We start from the raw sequence: 22,218 nt of genomic DNA, 5'->3' as shown, positions 1-22,218 counted from the left end.
ACTGACCACAAGAATTTAACTTATCTATCTGAAGCAAAACGTTTGTCGCCCCGACAGGCCAGATTGGCGCTATTTTTGTCTCGGTTTAATTATGTGGTCTCCTACCTGCCTGGTAGTAAGAATGTTAGGGCTGATGCCCTATCTCGACAATTTTCGCCTCTGTCCAAGGAGGAGTCTGTACCTACTCCTGTTATACCTCCTGACCTTATTTTTGCTACCATACTTACTAATTTGACTTCTCCCTTGGGGGAGGAGTTCCTGGCTGCACAAACCAATGCACCACCTGAGAAACCTAGTGGTAAGTGTTTTGTTCCTGAGAATCTTCAAACTAAACGTTTGCACACTTACCACTATCCTAAAGCCGCAGGTCACCCAGGCAAGAACCAAATGATTTGGTCTGTCACTCGACAATTCTGGTGGCCAGGTCTTCGTTCTGATATTGCGGCGTATGTTGCCTCCTGCTCAGTTTGTGCACAGAATAAGACTCCTCGACGTCTTCCTGTGGGTCTTCTTCAACCTATTGCTAATGGTGAGCGTCCTTGGACACATCTTTCCATGGACTTCATTGTCGAGCTCCCTGTTTCCAATGGCAATACTGTTATCCTTATGGTGGTTGACCGTTTTTCTAAAATGTCACATTGCATTCCCTTGATGAAGCTGCCTACCGCTCAGGAGCTTGCTTCAATTTTTGCCCGGGAGGTCTTCCGTTTACATGGGTTACCCAAGGAGATAGTGTCGGACCGGGGTAGCCAGTTTGTCTCCAGATTTTGGCGTTCCTTTTGTGCTCAAATGAGGATCCAGCTTTCCTTCTCCTCGGCATATCACCCTCAATCCAATGGGGCTGCGGAACGGTCTAATCAAGCTCTGGAACAGTTCCTCCGTTGCTATGTCTCAGATCACCACAATAATTGGTCTGAACTGTTACCTTGGGCAGAGTTTGCTCGTAATAGTGCTATTAATGCTTCCTCCAAGTTATCTCCGTTCATGGCGAATTATGGGTTTCAACCATCCTTGTTGCCTTATTCATTCATGTCTCAGGGTATTCCGGCTTTGGAGGAGCATCTCCAGCAACTCCGTTCCACGTGGGTGCAGATTCAGGATTGCCTTCATCGTTCTATGCAGCGCCAAAAGTTCCAGGCTGATCGTAGGTGTCTGCCCGCACCTTCCTACCAGGTTGGTGAGAGAGTTTGGCTGTCCTCCCGCAACTTGAACCTTGGTGTGCCTTCCAATAAATTGGCTCCTCGTTATGTTGGTCCTTGTCGAATACTCCGATGGGTTAATCCTGTGGCCTACGCTCTTGACCTTCCTCCTGCTATGCGCATCTCCAATGTTTTTCATGTCTCCCTCTTGAAACCATTGGTTTGTAATCGGTTTACCACTGTGTTGCCTTGTCCCCGTCCTATCTTTGTTGACAACCATGAGGAGTATGAGGTCAGCAGCATTATTGACTCTTGTATGTCCAGGGGCCGTGTACAGTATTTGGTTCACTGGAGGGGCTACGGTCCAGATGAGCGTTCTTGGGTTCCCTCCTCTGATGTTCATGCTCCCGCCCTCCTCCGTGCCTTCCATGCCCGTTTCCCCAATAAGCCTTTTGTCCTCCCGTGGGGGAGGGGTCGTTGAGGGGAGGGTACTGTCAGGCTTTTTTTCCCTGTTTTTTGCCATGTGCTGCTGGCAGCCATTTTACTCACCTCTCTTCCTGACTATGGTGCATTGTGGGGGATGCTGCTCATTTCCTACACTTCCTTTTATGGCCAGACTGTGCATCATCCATGTGAGACAGGATGCAGTCTCAGAATTGTGATGTCATCACTTATTATTTAAAGGGCCTCGGTTCAGTATGCTTTGCCTTTGCGTTGTCTCAGACCTGTTTGTGAGAGTTCCTGTGTATTACCTGGCTGCCTGACGTCCTTCCTGGTTCCTGATCCCTGGCTTGTTCCTGACTCTGCTGTTTTCCTTGTTCCTGATTCCGGCTTGTCTGACTATTCGCTTTGGCTCCTGACTCGGCTTGTCTGACTACCAGCTCTGGTTTTGACTCCTGGCTTGTTATTTGACTTGTGGACTTTTTATTATTTTTTGCTATTAATAAAGGTGTGATTATTTTTGCACTTCTCGTCTCAGTCTGATTCCTGGCATCCTGACACTATATCTAGATATATATATATCTAGATATATATATATATACACTGTATATATATATATATATATATATATATATATAATACAGGTCTAGGACTACTGCAATGAACATGACAGCAAAAGACCCTTGTTACTTTGGCCACAAGACGTTAAAGCTGGACATTGAAAGAACTAACATAAGATAGAGTAAAACCTTTTTTGGGCACAGTTATATATTTATTTCTTGTTATTTTGGTTGTGTTCAATTTTTAAGAAACATGCTGGGTGACATACAAGGGTTCCCTTAGTTACTAGGGAGTGATTGCACTGAGGGGGTCATATGCAAGTCCAATGCAGTTGTTATGCTGAATGGGGTGTATAGAGTAGCCCTTGGCTGCTGCTGGTAAGGAGTCAATTTTAGGATAATGAAAAGTAACCTAATTGCATATCTTGTATATTGAGCAGTTCATATAAAAAAATAAATACTTTAAAAAATCCAATATATTTTTAAAGACACTTACTCAATTTTGATACATCAGCATAAACCACATTAAAAATGTCATCTTCTGGTTTAGTACCATCCAGGTAAACTAAGTATCAGGGAAAAGGAAAACATATTTTAGATTATTTCATGGCATTTAATCATTAGTAAATTATATTACTTTTCCACTCCCCAAGTGGCTGGCATAAATGGTGCTGGTTGGTTGATCCAGATACACAAGGGAGCTGCAAGGACCATGCATTTATTCTCACTTGGGCATACAGCTTGTAAAAAGGTTTATTCAGGGACATCTATCTGATGTAAGGTTTTGCTTGGTATAGGTATATAACTAGAAATAAAGGGGGCTGCCGGTTCATGAATCTGATCCTGGGTCTTATGTTAGTCTATAGCTGGCATAAAGGAGACTACGTGAGCATGCATCTGATCTGAAGTCTCACTTGGGTGCATATATGTTGTCACTATATTTGGTAAATATATAATGCTCCTCTTACCCTTTTCATTATTTTTGTAATTGTCTTTTGTAATTGCTTCTAGGGCATCATACACCTATATTTATAGCACAATGGAATATTTTGGTGTTTTGCAAATAAATAATAAAACAAATTAATAATACTACTAAAGAAAAAGAAATGTGACTGATTACCTATATCACTTTGAACTTCTTCCATTTGTTCCTTGTGCTTAAGATACATAGGCCACACATGACCATCAAAAAACCCTGGTGGATCTGGTGGCTCATAAACTCTAGTACTGTCCAAAAAAATGTTTTGTTATTTTTCTAGAACCCAATAAGAAATGCAAGAATTTATCATTGTTTCATCCATCTATTCGTATTGTTTTTCCTTCCTTTCTCTCAATCTCTCTCTCTCTTTATCACTATTAAAATGTCTTGCTCATTTAGAAAAGTCTTTATAAATTTTCTTAGTAAATCAGAAGCAAAATCTATTGTTCTGCTTTAGAAACCTAAATAACACTTGGGGCAATTCTTACTTAAAGTCAAAAGCAGAATATCAAATACAATGGAGGACAGCACTGTTTTTTTAAGAAAATACACATCAATGCAAATTTCCAGGCTCAGCTTCACAATCTTTTCTCATATTTACCTTCTACGCCGCTTGCATTCATCATATGGAACAGTCATAAAATATCTTCTATTAAACAATTTGTCCAAAGGTCTAGAATGAATGAAATACAGTAATTACTTGAGTAGTATAATACAAATGTTAACTGACTTCCAGGCCTGAGCACTGGGCAAACTGGGCATTTGCCTGGTGGACCAGGACTGGTTATGGGCTGGTTGCCATGTGGAGAACTACCACCAGAGAGATGAAGTGCAAGGAAATAATAATAAAAAAAATGTGCTGTCATCTTTTTTGGTCCCCGGATAGTTTTTGCTGGGACTATAGTGATCCCACCCACAGCTTCTTCCTAGCACTGCTGTGCTGGATTCTAATTTGCAGCTTCTCAAACCGCTTCCCCTACTCTCATTGTCAAGGGCAACACCTCCCCTTTTGTCTACCTGAGCGCGTTGCCATCAGCCTCTCACTTGAGGCAAAACATGGCCTGCAGCTTAATTTATAAGAAGCAAACAGTGAACTGAGGTTAAAGGGGAATAGCAGTTTTGCACTAAGTAATATCTGTTTTTTATTAAGAGTCCCATTTCTTTGTTGTGCACTGCTGTGTGGGGCTGGGCACCTTTGTAACCTAGCTCTCTCCCTGCAGCTCACAGCTTTCTTAACCCATCCATTGCTAGAGGTGAGGCTCTACTACTAACATGTATTATATACTGACTTAAATGTAAGGTAATGTGTGTATATGCTTTGCTTAGCAGGCTGTGTTTAAATGTGTGACATGACATGAGAGAAAAAAAAAATTGTTCTATTTTCTCCTCTCTTCCATCACACCTCGCTCTCTCTGTCAGTCTCACTATCCCTCTCCACCCTCTACTTTTCTCCCCTCTCTCCATGTACGAAGCAGCGAAAGCTGCTCCGGAGCTTTTGCGGGGCAGGTTCGCATATGCGAGCCTGCTTCCCGAAATGTAAGAAGCAGCACCCTACGCCACCTCTTAGGTGGCGAAGCAAAATCACTGAGAGCACGCTCGCTCTCGGTGATTGACAGCCCCTTCAGTTGCGTGATTGGTTGCGCGATTGAAGGGGCGGGCATTACACACTATAGATCCGCTGCCCGTGTGTAGCGGAGGCGGGCGGACAGCTTAGCGAGTTAAGAAGCTGTCCGCCCGCCTCTTAGTACATGGCGCGCCATGTCTCTCCCACTTTTCCTCTTCCTCTCCAATATCTCAATTTCTCTTTTATATATAATGCTTTATCCCTTCTCTTTGTCTCCACCTCATGATTTTCTCTCTACTCTCTATTCCCCATATCTCCCTCTCTCTCCCATGCTTCATCTTCTCTCCACTAACAAATTGGGGGTGGGGGGTACTAGGCTGACCGGGCCTATTTTTGATTCCAGAAAAGCCCTGCTGACGTCTCAGTTTCTTAGCTAAGCCATGACTACATGTAAGGTGGTGGGGCATCTCAGAAAGATGCTCCAAACACCCTGGCACTGGGCTTCTTCACCAGATTATATGGTCTTTTTCACTATCTTTTTTATAGTAATTTACAATATACACTTAAAATCTTTTTTATTATTAACTATATCTGTGTTTTACTACAACATAAACTTGAAGGTAATATAAATGCAATAATGCTTTTTTACATTGATAAACTTATAAATCTCTCTTTATGTATTTTACTTTCTGTGCAACCATTGATGTGTCCATATCTATAAACTACTATTTTAACCCATACCAACTGGTAATAAACACAACAATCCTCATGTAATTTTAAGGAGACTTTTGCTTTCACTGACAGTTTTTACACCCAGTTTTTTTACTTATTCAGGGATCTGGGTGCTTGTAATTACTTACTCGTAGTTATAGAGGAGAAAGCCATCAATAATTAAAAAATGTGCCTCTTCTTTCCATGTGCTTTGCATTTCCTTAAGTTGCATAGTTGAAATCTCAACTTCTTTATGGTGCATACTCCAGGAATTTACAGATATCATCATGGAGTCCATATCTAAGGACTCAAGCACTACAAGAAAAATATTAAATCAGTATAATTTTTTTTTTAATAAAGAATCAACATATTTTCTAGAAAATTACAGAGTGAAACTTGCACAATAAAAAATTAAGGGCTAGATTACAAGTGAACCACTAATTTATCCCATGAAACGGGTACATTTGCCCGTTTGCAGGTGTGCGACAAATAACCAGCCATTACAAGATCAGATCTTTGGTTAATTTTATAAATGTCCCCAAACTTAAAGGGACACTGAACCCAATTTTTTTCCTTCGGGATTCAGATAGAGCATGCCATTTTAAGCAACTTTCTAATTTACTCCTATTATCAATTTTTCTTCGTTCTCTTGCTATCTTTATTTGAAAAAGAAGGAATCTAAGCTTTTTTTGGCTCAGCACTCTAGACAGCACTTTTTTATTGGTGGATGAATTTATCCACCAATCAGCAAGAACAACCCAGATTGTTCACCAAAAATGGACCGGCATCTAAACTTACATTCTTGCATTTCAAATAAAGATACCAAGACAATGAAGAAAATTTGATAATAGGAGTAAATTAGAAAGTTGCTTAAAATTTCATGCTCTATCTGAATCACAAAAGAAAAAAATTGGGTTCAGTGTCCCTTTAAGTGTTAGTTTTCTTTAAAAAAATTATTATAATATTATATTATAATATTATAATATATATATATATATATATATATATATACACACACACACACACATCGCCTTTAAAAAACAAAACAAAAAAAACCCCCTGCACTTAGCAGTTTTTGGGGCTAAAGTCGGTGGCTGTGGGGTGTGCCTTTACATTGTGGTCTACGGGAACTATGTGTATTATATAGATAGGTGTTAATATGTGTACAAATGTGTATGTTTAGATTTTCTGCTCCATCGCTGCGCTACGTTCTCATGCCGTGTCTCACAGCATGAGAACAAGGCTCCCATTGGAGCCTATGAAAGCTTGCTCTTGTGAGCGCAATACTTCTGTGCAATGCGAACGAGAGGTCGCTTTTACATTGCGCCTCACCTGTTATACCAGCACACATTTGCGTGTGCTGGTATTACAAAGTGGAGCACAAATATCGCTTTAGCAAAATCGATATTTTGTGCTCCACTTATAATCTAGCTCTAAATGTTTATATACACAAAAACAAACAAAAAAAATTATTAAAGGGCTCCACCCATTAACCATAGAGAGATATTTTATTTAAAAAACTAATAAGAATTTGTATGAGAGATAAGGTACATCTGGACTGCATGCAATTAAATTTGATCTCTATGTCAAGGAAAATACATCAGCATGCAGAATTGTATAACATTATCTTTGCAACAGCTTTAAAAATGAAAGGATTTTAGAGATTTTAGCTGTCAAAGTTGCACTCACCTGTTCACCTCTCCATGATCCTCTGATTATGTCTTCTTTTTCAAAAGCGCTTTGCGGGCGCGTCGTCTAATCACAGCACACCCAATCGCGCTATTGAACTGAATATAGCTCGCTCCCACTCTGACCTGGTAGCAGGAGCGCGCTACATTCAGTTCAATACGCGATTTTGAAAACTGTAGCTAAGATAATGTTATATAATTGTGCACTATGTGAAGAATTATATAACTAAGTTGATATGTACTGTTATTTATGTGAAACAAAGACTCCTACAATACAAGGGTCAAAGATTTTGCGTGATTTTTCTCCATGCCAGCAAGGTTTTGAAAATTAGGCTCTAATTACCTTGATAGAAGTGCATTTTTTATTTGAAGAATTTGAATTTAGTGGTTACTCAAATGTATTTTCTTGACCCACCCAAGCTAATATTGACCAGTGATTTCAGGACACAACTTACTCCTTCCACTTTTTCCACCTTAAAAGTGACTCCCCTTACTGACTCTCTTCATCTCCTTCTTCATTATTATTATTTATTTGTAGGGCGTTAGCATATTCTGCTGCACTATAAACATATGTGCAATATACAAAATATAACATTAATAAGAGACAATAGTAGATCAGATGAATGAGTTGCCAACTGTTGTAGATGCCCTTAAATGAAAGTGATTTACATGAAAGCTGGGCTTGTGAGCTTAAATTCTTATTAAATTCACAGGATTTTGACCGTCATTAAACTGGTTACTTCAAATTCGTTCTTGGTTTCTGTAGATCTCAAAGATGTCCAATATATTATGTTTGCAGTGGAGTCACAGCATTTACTGTTTAAGGCTCTTCCATTTGTAATTTCTAAAGAACTTTCACCCAGGTACTGGTGCCATTCATTCGGAAGACTGTATTCTTTTGGTGACTGAAAGAATCCTATGTACAGACAGATAAAGTTATAACATTTAGTAAGTATAATGGATGGATGATAAACAGAATGAAAAACCATTTGGGTTCAACAAGTTGGTTGCCATGTCGCTGTTTTAAACTTTCACACTGCCAAGGATATCATGCTAACTTCTTACTGTCCTGATACAAAGACAATAGATGACAAGCCAATATATGAACTGGATAAAATCAAGTGCTTACATATTTATGTAAACAGAACAAAGAAATGGAGTAAAACAAATTGACCCATTGTTATTTTTCATGGACTTTGTAAGGTTGTTTTACCAGCTAAGGGCCCCATGTATCAAAAGGTCGTGTGGACAGCTTCTAAACTTGAGAAGCTGTCAGCACGCCTTCGCTGCATACAGGCACCGAATCTGTTCATCCGCTGGCCCATATGTAACATTACACACTCCACTGAGTGTGTAATGCCCGCCTCTTCACTCGCGCGACCAATCGAACCAGAGAAGGGACTGTCAATCACAGAGAGCGAGGTCTAGGGGAGCATTGCTTCTTACATTGCGGGAAGCAGGCTTGCATGTGTGAACCTGCCCTGCAAGGGCTCCAGAGCAGCTTTCACTGCTTCGTACATGGAGTCCTAAGACTACCATTTTGAGATGAATAGGGCAGTGCATCATAAATGGGATTTAAAATTCCAAACAGGCTCAGGGATGATTCTACAATGACAGTTTCAAAGTTTTTCCAATGGAAGCATATGCATAATTTTCTCAACCTAGTCTGTCAACAGTCTAGAAAACACCTAATGATTTTCTGTAACACTGAAAGCTGCACATTTGAGAGTCAAAAACAGCAAGATGTATAAAAAAAAAAAACTCTATCATGTCACAATCCAATATCTAATTTTTTGCTGTTCCCCCCAAAATGTTTTGCACTGCTTTGTATTTGTCTCACTGGTGAGTATTAGCTAGGGTGAGTCAAAACAACTCAAAATTAAACTCCCACTAGTGTCACCAACACCTGTTAGCACACCTGGGGAATCTGAAGGACAAACTAGGGGGCCCACTATAGGAGGGGAGGGAACGCAACCCGAAGCACTAAGGCCCGGCAGCAAAGAAGGCCTCAAGGCACCGCTTCTGGACGTGTGGCTGGTACAGCATCGCTAGGCCCAAAGTCCACAATACCTTCCTCCATTGCTCTACCTGGTGAAGATGAAAGGGACAGGCCTCTTCCACCACAACTGCTGGTGGACAAAGATAGACCCGGAAAAAGGGAATATCCCACCACATGAGGTGATGGGGGAACCACCTCTTCCAACTCATTGTGTTTATCTCAACTCTGGCATAAGATGAATCTAGGTATCTTCTTGGTGGTATAAAAGCATGATGAACACAATCCATGCTTAGAAGCTTCCAGGAATCCATGAGGAGAAAGAGGAAGGGGATTTCCTGTCCTGGGTCTATAAAGGGTGAGTATACTCCTTCCCTTAGATTGCAACAATGTTGCTAAAAACACACATACACCAGCACTCTGAACCAATGGCCTTAACTCTTATGTAAGATACAGGCTAATCCTGCCTTCCACTAGCTGAACAAATAAATATTTTTATCTTATGTCATATCCCTCACCAAGATCTCTTCCTAACTAAAGATCATGGGGGGACACTACGCTACAGAAATAAGTAACAAATAATTAAAAGTAAATAAAAATAAATAAATATTTCTTTTAAAAAAAAGGAGCAGTTTATAGGTACTGGCAGACAGCTGCCAGTACCTAAGATGGTGCCTAACAGTTAGAGGAGGGAGGTTTAGAGAGCTGTTTGGGGGGGGGTCCTACACTGCAGAAAATATACCAGTGGGGGAGGGAAGAGAGCTGTTTGTGAGGCATCAGAGGGTAGGAAGTGTCAGGTGGGAGGCTAATCTCTACACTAAAGCTAAAATTAACCGTTTAAGCTACCTAATTAACCCCGTCACTGCCAGGAATGATAGAAATGTGGTTTGCAGCCTTCAAATTACCAAAAAGCAATGGCAAAGCCATATATGTCTACTATTTCTAAACAAAGGGGATCCCAGAGAAACTTTTACAAACATTTTTGCCATGATAGTACAAGCAGTATGTAAATAATTTCTGTGAGAAACCCAAAGTTTGTGAAAAAAAAGTACCATTTTTTTTTTTTATTTGACTGCATTTGGCGGTGAAATGGTAGCATAAAATATACCAAAATGGGCCTAGATCAATGCCTTGGGTTGTCTACTTAAAATATATATATATATAGTTTTGACAGGTAAATAAAAAAAAAACAAAGCTCTATTTCTGTTTAAATGGAGCGATACAAAAATGCTAAAAATTCTCTGGTATTTTGTGCAAGTTTTTGTCTGAAAGTCCCGGTAGTAAAAGGGTTAAGGTCATTAAAGGGGGAGAGGTAATATCTGTCTATTACCTCTTAGACAAGGGAATATCCATTGCAAGTATTAGCTAAGTATATGAGCCAAGTTATCAACATTATTGTATTTTGGATTTAATTTCTAGTTTAATTGTAATGCTTCAAAATTAAATTTTGTTCCAGCCTATGCATTGGAATACCAGAATTGTTAGTTTGCAATGAGCTAAGGACCCTATTAAAATATCAAAATCTGTACTCATATAAATAGTCCACAATGTACATGTTTTGCCATTTTTGAATATGTGAATTTTATTAAGTATTCTTACACAAATATTCAACTCACTGCTGTGTTTTAACTTCTCACAGTCATCTATCACAGGCTTTGTAATCACCATAAAAACGTTCTGTAATTTAAGTCTTAAATATGTTGGTTTTGCAGTTCTGAGAATTATAAATTCACACATCAGACTTCACTAATCTAACCCACTACAAATGTATCCATAGTTAGCCTCAGCAGAGATTATAACATGCAAAGCAATTTTACTAACATAATGCCTGTGGCTAGCTTTGTCTGCTCCAGTCAGTTTAGAAAAAACATAATTTATGCTTACCTGATACATTTATTTCTCTTGTAGTGTAGTCAGTCCACGGGTCATCCATTACTTATGGGATTATATCTCTTCCCCAACAGGAAGTTGCAAGAGGATCACCCAAGCAGAGCTGCTATATAGCTCCTCCCCTCACATGTCATATCCAGTCATTCGACCGAAACAAGAAGAGAAAGGAGAAACCATAGGGTGCAGTGGTGACTGGAGTTTAAATAAAATTTAGATCTGCCTTAAAAGACAGGGCGGGCCGTGGACTGACTACACTACAAGAGAAATAAATTTATCAGGTAAGCATAAATTATGTTTTCTCTTGTTAAGTGTAGTCAGTCCACGGGTCATCCATTACTTATGGGATACCAATACCAAAGCTAAAGTACACGGATGAAGGGAGGGACAAGGCAGGAACTTTAAACGGAGGGAACCACTGCCTGAAGTACCTTTCTCCCAAAAATAGCCTCCGAAGAAGCAAAAGTGTCAAATTTGTAAAATTTTGAAAAAGTGTGAAGTGAAGACCAAGTCGCAGCCTTGCAAATCTGTTCAACAGAAGCCTCATTTTTAAAGGCCCAGGTGGAAGCCACAGCTCTAGTAGAATGAGCTGTAATTCTTTCAGGAGGCTGCTGTCCAGCAGTCTCATAGGCTAAACGTATTATGCTACGAAGCCAAAAGGAGAGAGAGGTAGCCGAAGCCTTTTGACCTCTCCTCTGTCCAGAGTAAACGACAAACAGGGAAGAAGTTTGACGAAATTCTTTAGTTGCCTGCAAATAGAACTTCAGAGCACGGACTACGTCCAGATTATGTAAAAGTCGTTCCTTCTTTGAAGAAGGGTTAGGACACAATGATGGAACAACAATCTCTTGATTGATATTCCTGTTAGAAACTACCTTAGGTAAGAACCCAGGTTTAGTACGCAGAACTACCTTGTCTGAATGAAAAATCAGATAAGGAGAATCACAATGTAAGGCAGATAACTCAGAGACTCTTCGAGCCGAGGAAATAGCCATCAAAAACAGAACTTTCCAAGATAACAGCTTGATATCAATGGAATGAAGGGGTTCAAATGGAACGCCTTGCAGAACGTTAAGAACTAAGTTTAAGCTCCACGGCAGAGCAACAGTCTTAAACACAGGCTTAATCCTAGCCAAAGCCTGACAAAAAGCCTGAACGTCTGGAATTTCTGCCAGACGCTTGTGTAGAAGAATAGACAGAGCAGAAATCTGTCCCTTTAACGAACTAGCGGATAAGCCCTTTTCTAAACCCTCTTGTAGAAAAGACAATATCCTAGGAATCCTAACTTTACTCCATGAGTAACTCTTGGATTCGCACCAATATAAATATTTACGCCATATCTTATGGTAAATTCTTCTGGTAACAGGTTTCCTAGCCTGTATTAAGGTATCAATAACCGACTCCGAGAAGCCACGCTTTGATAGAATCAAGCGTTCAATCTCCATGCAGTCAGCCTCAGAGAAATTAGATTTGGATGGTTGAAAGGACCCTGAATTAGAAGGTCCTGCCTCAGAGGCAGAGACCATGGTGGACAGGACGACATGTCCACTAGGTCTGCATACCAGGTCCTGCGTGGCCACGCAGGCGCTATCAGAATCACTGATGCTCTCTCCTGTTTGATCTTGGCAATCAGTCGAGGAAGCATCAGAAATGGTGGAAACACATAAGCCATGTTGAAGACCCAAGGGGCTGTCAGAGCATCTATCAGCACCGCTCCCGGATCCCTGGACCTGGATCCGTAACAAGGAAGCTTGGCGTTCTGGCGAGACGCCATGAGATCCAGATCTGGTTTGCCCCAACGATGAATCAGTTGAGCGAAGACCTCCGGATGAAGTTCCCACTCCCCCGGATGAAAGGTCTGGCGACTTAGAAAATCCGCCTCCCAGTTCTCCACGCCTGGGATGTAGATCGCTGACAGATGGCAAGAGTGAGACTCTGCCCAGCGAATTATCTTTGAGACTTCCAACATCGCTAGGGAACTCCTGGTTCCCCCTTGATGATTGATGTAAGCCACAGTCGTGATGTTGTCCGACTGAAATCTGATGAACCTCAGTGTTGCTAACTGAGGCCAAGCTAGAAGAGCATTGAATATTGCTCTTAACTCCAGAATATTTATTGGGAGGAGTTTCTCCTCCTGAGTCCATGATCCCTGAGCCTTCAGGGAATTCCAGACTGCGCCCCAACCTAGAAGGCTGGCGTCTGTTACAATCGTCCAATCTGGCCTGCGAAAGGTCATCCCCTTGGACAGGTGGGGCCGAGAAAGCCACCATAGAAGAGAATCTCTGGTCTCTTGATCCAGATTTAGTAGAGGGGACAAATCTGAGTAATCCCCATTCCACTGACTTAGCATGCACAATTGCAGCGGTCTGAGATGCAGGCGCGCAAATGGTACTATGTCCATTGCCGCTACCATTAAGCCGATTACTTCCATGCACTGAGCTACTGACGGGTGTGGAATGGAATGAAGGGCACGGCAAGCATTTAGAAGTTTTGATAACCTGGCCTCCGTCAGGTAAATTTTCATCTCTACAGAATCTATAAGAGTCCCTAGGAAGGGAACCCTTGTGAGTGGTAATAGAGAACTCTTTTCCACGTTCACCTTCCACCCATACGACCTCAGAAATGCCACAACTATCTCTGTATGAGACTTGGCAGTTTGAAAACTTGACGCTTGTATCAGAATGTCGTCTAGGTACGGAGCCACCGCTATGCCTCGCGGTCTTAGTACCGCCAGAAGTGAGCCCAGAACCTTTGTAAAGATTCTTGGAGCCGTAGCTAACCCGAAGCAAAGAGCTACAAACTGATAATGCCTGTTTAGGAAGGCAAATCTTAGGTACCGATAATGATCCTTGTGAATCGGTATGTGAAGGTAGGCATCCTTTTAGTCCACAGTGGTCATGTACTGACCCTCTTGGATCATGGGTAGGATGGTTCGAATAGTTTCCATTTTGAATGATGGAACTCTTAGGAATTTGTTTAGGATTTTTAAGTCCAAGATTGGTCTGAAGGTTCCTTCTTTCTTGGGAACCACAAACAGATTTGAATAGAATCCTTGCCCGTGTTCCGTCCGCGGAACTGGGTGGATCACCCCCATTAGTAAGAGGTCTTGTACACAGCGTAGAAACGCCTCTTTCTTTATTTGGTTTGCTGATAACCTTGAAAGATGAAATCTCCCTTGTGGAGGAGAAGCTTTGAAGTCCAGAAGATATCCCTGAGATATGATCTCCAACGCCCAGGGATCCTGGACATCTCTTGCCCAAGCCTGGGCGAAGAGAGAAAGTCTGCCCCCCACTAGATCCGTTTCCGGATAGGGGGCCCTCTCTTCATGCTGTCTTAGGGGCAGCAGCAGGTTTTCTGGCCTGCTTGCCCTTGTTCCAGGACTGGTTAGTTTTCCAGCCCTGTCTGTAACGAGCAACAGCTCCTTCCTGTTTTGGAGCGGAGGAAGTTGATGCTGCTCCTGCCTTGAGGTTACGAAAGGCATGAAAATTAGACTGTTTTGGCCTTTGATTTGGCCCTGTCCTGAGGCAGAGCATGGCCCTTACCTCCCGTAATGTCAGCGATAATTTCTTTCAAGCCGGGCCCGAATAAGGTCTGCCCTTTGAAAGGAATATTAAGCAATTTAGATTTAGAAGTCACGTCAGCTGACCAGGATTTAAGCCATAGCGCTCTGCGCGCTTGGATGGCGAATCCGGAGTTCTTAGCCGTAAGTTTGGTTAAATGTACGACGGCATCCGAAACAAATGCGTTAGCTAGCTTAAGTGCTTTAAGCTTGTTCATAATTTCATCCAATGGAGCTGTGCGAATGGCCTCTTCCAGAGACTCAAACCAGAATGCCGCCGCAGCAGTGACAGGCGCAATGCATGCAAGGGGCTGTAAGATAAAACCTTGTTGAACAAACATCTTCTTAAGGTAACCTTCTAATTTTTTATCCATTGGATCTGAAAAGGCACAACTATCCTCCACCGGGATAGTGGTACGCTTAGCTAAAGTAGAAACTGCTCCCTCCACCTTAGGGACCGTCTGCCATAAGTCTCGTGTGGTGGCGTCTATAGGAAACATTTTCCTAAATATGGGAGGAGGGGAAAAAGGCACACCGGGTCTATCCCACTCCTTGCTAATAATCTCTGTAAGCCTTTTAGGTATAGGAAACATGTCAGTACACACCGGTACCGCATAGTATCTATCCAACCTACATAATTTTTCTGGAATTGCAACCGTGTTACAATCATTCAGAGCCGCTAATACCTCCCCTAGCAATATGCGGAGGTTCTCAAGCTTAAATTTAAAATTAGAAATCTCTGAATCCAGTCTCCCTGGATCAGATCCGTCACCCACAGAATGAAGCTCTCCGTCTTCATGTTCTGCAAATTGTGACGCAGTATCGGACATGGCTCTCACATCATCAGCGCGCTCTGTCCTTAACCCAGAGCTATCACGCTTGCCTCTTAATTCTGGCAATTTAGATAATACTTCTGTCATAACAGTAGCCATGTCTTGCAAAGTGATTTGTAAGGGCCTCCCTGATGTACTTGGCGCCACAAAATCACGCACCTCCTGAGCGGGAGGCGAAGGTACTGACACGTGAGGAGAGTTAGTCGGCATAACTTCCCCCTCGTTGTCTGGTGATAATTTCTTTACATGTAAAGACTGACTTTTATTTAAAGTTACATCAATGCATTTAGTACACAACCTTCTATGGGGCTCCACATTGGCCTTCATACATAGTGAACAAACAGATTCATCTGTGTCAGACATGTTTAAACAGACTAGCAATGAGACTAGCAAGCTTGGAAAATACTTTTCAAATAAATTTACAAGCAATATAAAAAACGCTACTGTGCCTTTAAGAAGCACAAAAAGCTGTCACAGTTGAAATAACAATGAACCAAATTAGTTATAGCAACCAAATTTTCACAGTAAATGTATTAAGTTAGCAAAGGATTGCACCCACCAGCAAATGGATGATTAACCCCTTAATACCCAAAAACGGATAACAATTTAATAATTAACGTTTTTATCACAGTCAAACACACTGTCACAGGTCTGCTGTGACTGATTACCTCCCTCAAAATGAATTTTGAAGACCCCTGAGCTCTCTAGAGATGTCCTGGATCATGGAGGATGAAGTAGGAAGATTGTGACTGAATTTTTACTGCGCAAAAAAGCGCTAAAATAGGCCCCTCCCACTCATATTACAACAGTGGGGAAGCTCAGTTAACTGTTTCTATGCAGAAACAAAAGTTAGCCATGTGGTAAAAATCATGCCCCAATAAGTTTTATCACCAAGTACCTCACAAAAAACGATTAACATGCCAGTAAACGTTTTGAACATACATTTTAAAAGTCATGAAGTGTTATTAATAAGCCTGCTACCAGTCGCTTTTACTGCAGTTAAGGCTCATACATTACTTCAGTATTAACAGTATTTTCTGAGTCAAATTCCATTCCCTAGAAAAATACTTCAGTGTACACACACTCATCAGCCTAATACCAGTCGCTACCATTTAAGGCTGAACTTACATTACATTGGTATCAGCAGTAATTTCTCAGTCAATTCCATTGCTTAGAAAAATAATTTACTGCACATACCTCGTTTGCAGGGGGGCCCTGCATGCTATTCCCCTTTTCTGAAGTTACCTCACTCCTCAGAATGTGCGAGAACAGCCAGTGGATCTTAGTTACGTCTGCTAAGATCATAGAAAACGCAGGCAGATTCTTCTTCTAATGCTGCCTGAGAAACAAACAGGACACTCCGGTGCCATTTAAAATAACAAACTTTTGATTGAAGAAATGAACTAAGTTTAAAAACACCACAGACCTCTCACAACGACCTATCTTTAGTTAGGTTGCAAGAGAATGACTGGATATGACATGTGAGGGGAGGAGCTATATAGCAGCTCTGCTTGGGTGATCCTCTTGCAACTTCCTGTTGGGGAAGAGATATAATCCCATAAGTAATGGATGACCCGTGGACTGACTACACTTAACAAGAGAAACATAATTTATGTAAGAACTTACCTGATAAATTCATTTCTTTCATATTGGCAAGAGTCCATGAGCTAGTGACGTATGGGATATACAATCCTACCAGGAGGGGCAAAGTTTCCCAAATCTCAAAATGCCTCTAAATACACCCCTCACCACACCCACAATTCAGTTTAACGAATAGCCAAGCAGTGGGGTGATAAAGAAAGGAGTAGAAAGCATCAACAAAAGAAATTTGGAAATAATTGTGCTTTATAAAAAAAAAATCATAACCACCATAAAAAAAGGGTGGGCCTCATGGACTCTTGCCAATATGAAAGAAATGAATTTATCAGGTAAGTTCTTACATAAATTATGTTTTCTTTCATGTAATTGACAAGATTCCATGAGCTAGTGACGTATGGGATAGCAATACCCAAGATGTGGATCTCCACTCAAGAGACACTAGAGAGGGAGGGAATAAAATAAAAGCAGCCATTTTCCGCTGAAAAAAATTAATCCACAACCCAAAAAAATAAGTTTATTTTCATAACTGAAAGAAAAAAACTTAAATCAAAAGCAGAAGAATCAAACTGAAACAGCTGCCTGAAGAACTTTTCTACCAAAAACTGCTTCCGAAGAAGCAAATACATCAAAAGGTAGAATTTAGTAAATGTATGCAAAGAGGACCAAGTTGCCGCTTTGCAAATCTGATCAACTGAAGCTTCATTCTTAAAAGCCCACGAAGTGGAGACTGATCTAGTAGAATGAGCTGTAATTCTCTGAGGCGGGGCCTGACCCGACTCTAAATAAGCTTGATGAATCAAAAGTTTCAACCAAGAAGCCAAGGAAATAGCAGAAGCCTTCTGACCTTTCCTAGGACCAGAAAATAAAACAAATAGTCTGGAAGTCTTCCTGAAATCTTTAGTAGCTTCCACATAATATTTCAAAGCTCTTACCACATCCAAAGAATGTAAGGATCTTTCCAAAGAATTCTTAGGATTAGGACATAAAGAAGGGACAACAATTTCTCTATTAATGTTGTTAGAATTCACAACCTTAGGTAAAAATTGAAAAGAAGTCCGCAAAACTGCCTTATCCTGATGAAAAATCAGAAAAGGAGACTCACAAGAAAGAGCAGATAGCTCAGAAACTCTTCTAGCAGAAGAGATGGCCAAAAGGAACAACACTTTCCAAGAAAGTAGTTTAATGTCCAAAGAATGCATAGGTTCAAATGGAGGAGCCTGTAAAGCCTTCAGAACCAAATTAAGACTCCAAGGAGGAGAAATTGATTTAATGACAGGCTTAATACGAACTAAAGCCTGTACAAAACATGAAAGAGCGGAGATTTGTCCTTTCAAGGAACTTGCAGACAAACCCTTATCCAAGCCATCCTGAAGAAACTGTAAAATTCTAGGAATTCTAAAAGAATGCCAGGAGAATTTATGAGAAGAACACCATGAAATGTAAGTCTTCCAAACTCTATAATAAATCTTTCTAGAGACAGAGGCGGGAAGATGTAAGCAGGATGATAACACCAAGGAAGTGTCAGCGCATCCACTGCTTCCGCCTGAACATCCCTGGACCTGGACAGGTATCTGGGAAGTTTCTTGTTTAGATGAGAGGCCATGAGATCTATCTCTAGAAGACCCCACATCTGAACAATCTGAGAAAATACATCTGGATGGAGAGACCACTCCCCTGGATATAAAGTCTGGCGGCTGAGATAATCCACCTCCCAATTGTCTACACCTGGGATATGCACCGCAGAGATTAGACAGGAGCTGGATTCCGCCCAAGCAAGTATCCAAGATACTTCTTTCATAGCTTGGGGACTGTGAGTCCCACCCTGATGATTGACATATGCCATTGTTGTGATATTGTCTGTCTGAAAACAAATGAACAGTTCTCTCTTTAACATAGGCCGAAACTGAAGAGCTCTGAGAAATGTACGGAGTTCTAAAATATTTATTGGTAATCTTGCCTCTTGAGATTTCCAAACCCCTTGTGCTGTCAGAGATCCCCAAACAGCTCCCCAACCTGAAAGACTCGCATCTGGTGTGATCACAGTCCAGGTTGGCCGAACAAAAGAAGCCACTTGAACTAAACGATGGTGATCTATCCACCACGTCAGAGAGTGTCGTACATTGGGATTTAAGGATATTAATTGTGATATCTTTGTATAATCCCTGCACCATTGGTTCAGCATACAAAGCTGTAGAGGTCTCATGTGAAAACGAGCAAAGGGGATCACGTCCGATGCTGCAGTCATGAGACCTAAAACTTCCATGCACATAGCCACTGAAGGGAATGACTGAGACTGAAGGTGCCGGCAGGTTGCAACCAATTTTAAACGTCTCTTGTCTGTTATGGACACTGAATCTATCTGGAAGCCTAAAAAGGTGACCCTTGTCTGAGGAATCAAGAAACTTTTTGGTAAATTGATCCTCCAACCATGTTTCCGAAGAAACAACACTAGTTGATTCGTGTGAGATTCTGCAGTACGTAAAGACTGAGCTAGTACCAAGATATTGTCCAAATAAGGAAACACCGCAATACCCTGTTCTCTGATTACAGAGAGTATGGCACCCAGAACCTTTGAAAATATTTTTGGAGCTGTTGCTAGGCCAAATGGAAGAGCAACAAATTGGTAATGCTTGTTTAGAAAAGAGAATCTCATCCAGAACATTATCAGTTTCTGAATCGGAATATGAAGGTATGCATCCTGCAAGTCTATTGTGGATATATAATGTCCTTGCTGAACAAAACGCAGAATAGTCCTTATAGTCACCATCTTGAAAGTTGGTATTCTTACATAACGATTCAAAATTTTCAGATCCAGAACTGGTCTGAATAAATTTTCCTTTTTTGGGACAATGGATAGATTTGAATAAAACCCCAAACCTTGTTCCTGAAAAGGAACTGGCATGATTACCCCTGAAGACTCCAGGTCTGAAACACACTTCAGGAAAGCCTGAGCTTTTACTGGATTTGCTGGGATACGTGAGAGAAAAAATCTTCTCACAGGAGGTCTTACTCTGAATCCTATTCGATACCCTTGAGAGACAATGCTCTGAATCCATTGATTTTGGACAGATATTATCCAAATATCCTTGAAAACCTTAATCTGCCCCCTACCAGCTGAGCTGGAATGAAGGCCGCACCTTCATGCGGACTTAGGGGCTGACTTTGGTTTCCTAAATGGCTTGGATTTATTCCAATTTGAGGAAGGCTTCTAATTGGAAGCAGATTCCTTGGGGGGAGGATTGAGTTTTTGTTTTTTATTCTGACAAAAGGAATGAAAACGGTTAGAAGCCTTAGATTTACCCTTAGGTTTTTATCCTGAGGCAGAAAAACTCCCTTTCCCCCAGTGACAGTTGAAATAATAGAATCCAACTGAGAACCAAATAAATTATTACCTTGGAAAGAAAGAGATAGTAATCTAGATGTCATATCAGCATTCCAAGATTTAAGCCCCAAAGCTCTTCTAGCTAATATAGCTAAAGACATGGATCTAACATCAATTTTGATAATATCAAAAATGGCATCACAAATAAAATGATTGCTTACTGCAATATGCTAAATAATGCTAGATAAGTCAGAATCCAATTCCTGTTGCGCTAAATTCTCCAACCAGAAAGTTGATGCAGCCGCAACATCAGCCAAAGAAATTGCAGGTCTGAGAAGATGACCTGAATATAAATAGGCCTTCCTTAGATAAGATTCAAGCTTCCTATCTAAAGGATCCTTAAAGGAAGTACTATCTTCCATAGGAATAGTGGTACGTTTAGCAAGAGTAGAAATAGCCCCATCAACTTTTGGGATTTTTTCCCAAAACTCTATAGATTTTGCTGGTAAAGGATACAATTTTTTAAACCTTGAAGAAGGAATAAAAGAAGTACCTGGCTTATTCCATTCCTTAGAAATCATACCAGAAATAGCCTCAGGAATAGGAAAAACCCCTGGAGAAACCACAGGAGGTTTAAAAACAGCATTTAAACGTTTATTAGACTGAACGTCAATAGGACTGGTTACCTCAATATCCAAAGTAATTAACACTTCTTTTAATAAAGAACGCATATACTCTATTTTAAATAAATAAGTAGATTTGTCAGTGTCAATGTTTGAGGAAGGATCTTCTGTATCAGATAGATCCTCATCAGAAGAGGATAAATTATTATGTTGTTGGTCATTTGAAATTTCATCAACTAAATGAGAAGTTTTAAAATACCTTTTACGTTTATTAGAAGGTGGAAATGCAGACAAAGCCTTCAGGATAGAATCAGAAACAAATTCTTTAAAATTTACAGGTATATCATGCACATTAGAAGTTGAAGGAACTGCAACTGGCAATGTACTATTACTGATGGATACACTATCTGCATGTAAAAGTTTATCATGACAACTATTACAAATGACATTCGGCGAAATAATTTCTACAATTTTACAACAAATGCACTTAGCTTTGGTAGAACCGATGTCAGGCAGCAATGTTCCAGCAGAAACTTCTGAGGCAGGATCAGATTGAGACATCTTGCAAAATGTAAGAGAAAAAAACAACATATAAAGCAAAATTATCTATTTCCTTATATGACAGTTTCAGGAATGGGAAAAAAATGCAAATAGCATAGCCCTCTGATAGAGAAAAATGCAAGAGGCAAACATCAATGGGGTATTGAAATAATGAAAAAAGTTTGGCGCCAAGTATGACGCACAACGTAACTTTAAAAATTTTTGGCGCCAAAAATAACCGGAAATGACACACTCGCGTCACTAATGACGCAACCGTGTGAAAGGTCTCGGCGTCAAGTATGACGTTGGAAATGACAAAGTTGCGTCATAGACTTATTTTTTCGGGCCAAAAATATTTTTTTGCGCCAAGAATGACGCAATAAAGTTTAGCATTTGACGCACCCGCGGGCCTAATACCGCCCGTGTTTTATATTCCCCAACTATGAAACTGACAGTCTGCAGAAGGAAATACATGAACCTGACTCATGGCAAATATAAGTACAATACATATATTTAGAACTTTATATAAATGCATAAAGTGCCAAACCATAGCTGAGGTGTCTTAAGTAATAAAAAACATACTTACCAAAAAGACACCCATCCACATATAGCAGATAGCCAAACCAGTACTGAAACAGTTATCAGTAGAGGTAATGGTAAATTGAGAGTATATCGTCGATCTGAAAAGGGAGGTAGGAGATGAATCTCTATGACCGATAACAGAGAACCTATGAAATAGACCCCCGTTAGGGAAATCATCGTATTCAAGTGTTACTC

The 22,218-nt window shown here is 40.6% G+C and overlaps 1 protein-coding gene across 1 annotated transcript in view; it reads right to left on the bottom strand.

Moving 5' to 3' along the window:
• NMRK1 (nicotinamide riboside kinase 1) overlaps positions 1–22,218 on the bottom strand; it is a 61,418-nt gene that overhangs the window by 6,201 nt on the left and 32,999 nt on the right. The window contains exons 5-8 of the mRNA XM_053702495.1: positions 5,544–5,709; positions 3,721–3,792; positions 3,261–3,367; positions 2,637–2,705 (exon numbers count right to left, since the gene is read on the bottom strand). Of these exons, the coding sequence (XP_053558470.1) occupies positions 2,637–2,705; positions 3,261–3,367; positions 3,721–3,792; positions 5,544–5,709 (414 nt within the window). The remainder of the gene's footprint in view (positions 1–2,636; positions 2,706–3,260; positions 3,368–3,720; positions 3,793–5,543; positions 5,710–22,218) is intronic.

This window comes from Bombina bombina, chromosome 2 (assembly GCF_027579735.1).
Source record: "Bombina bombina isolate aBomBom1 chromosome 2, aBomBom1.pri, whole genome shotgun sequence".
NCBI lineage: Eukaryota > Metazoa > Chordata > Amphibia > Anura > Bombinatoridae > Bombina > Bombina bombina.
Note: the sequence above shows the minus strand (reverse complement) of the source record. Positions and strands in the feature narration are given on the sequence as shown.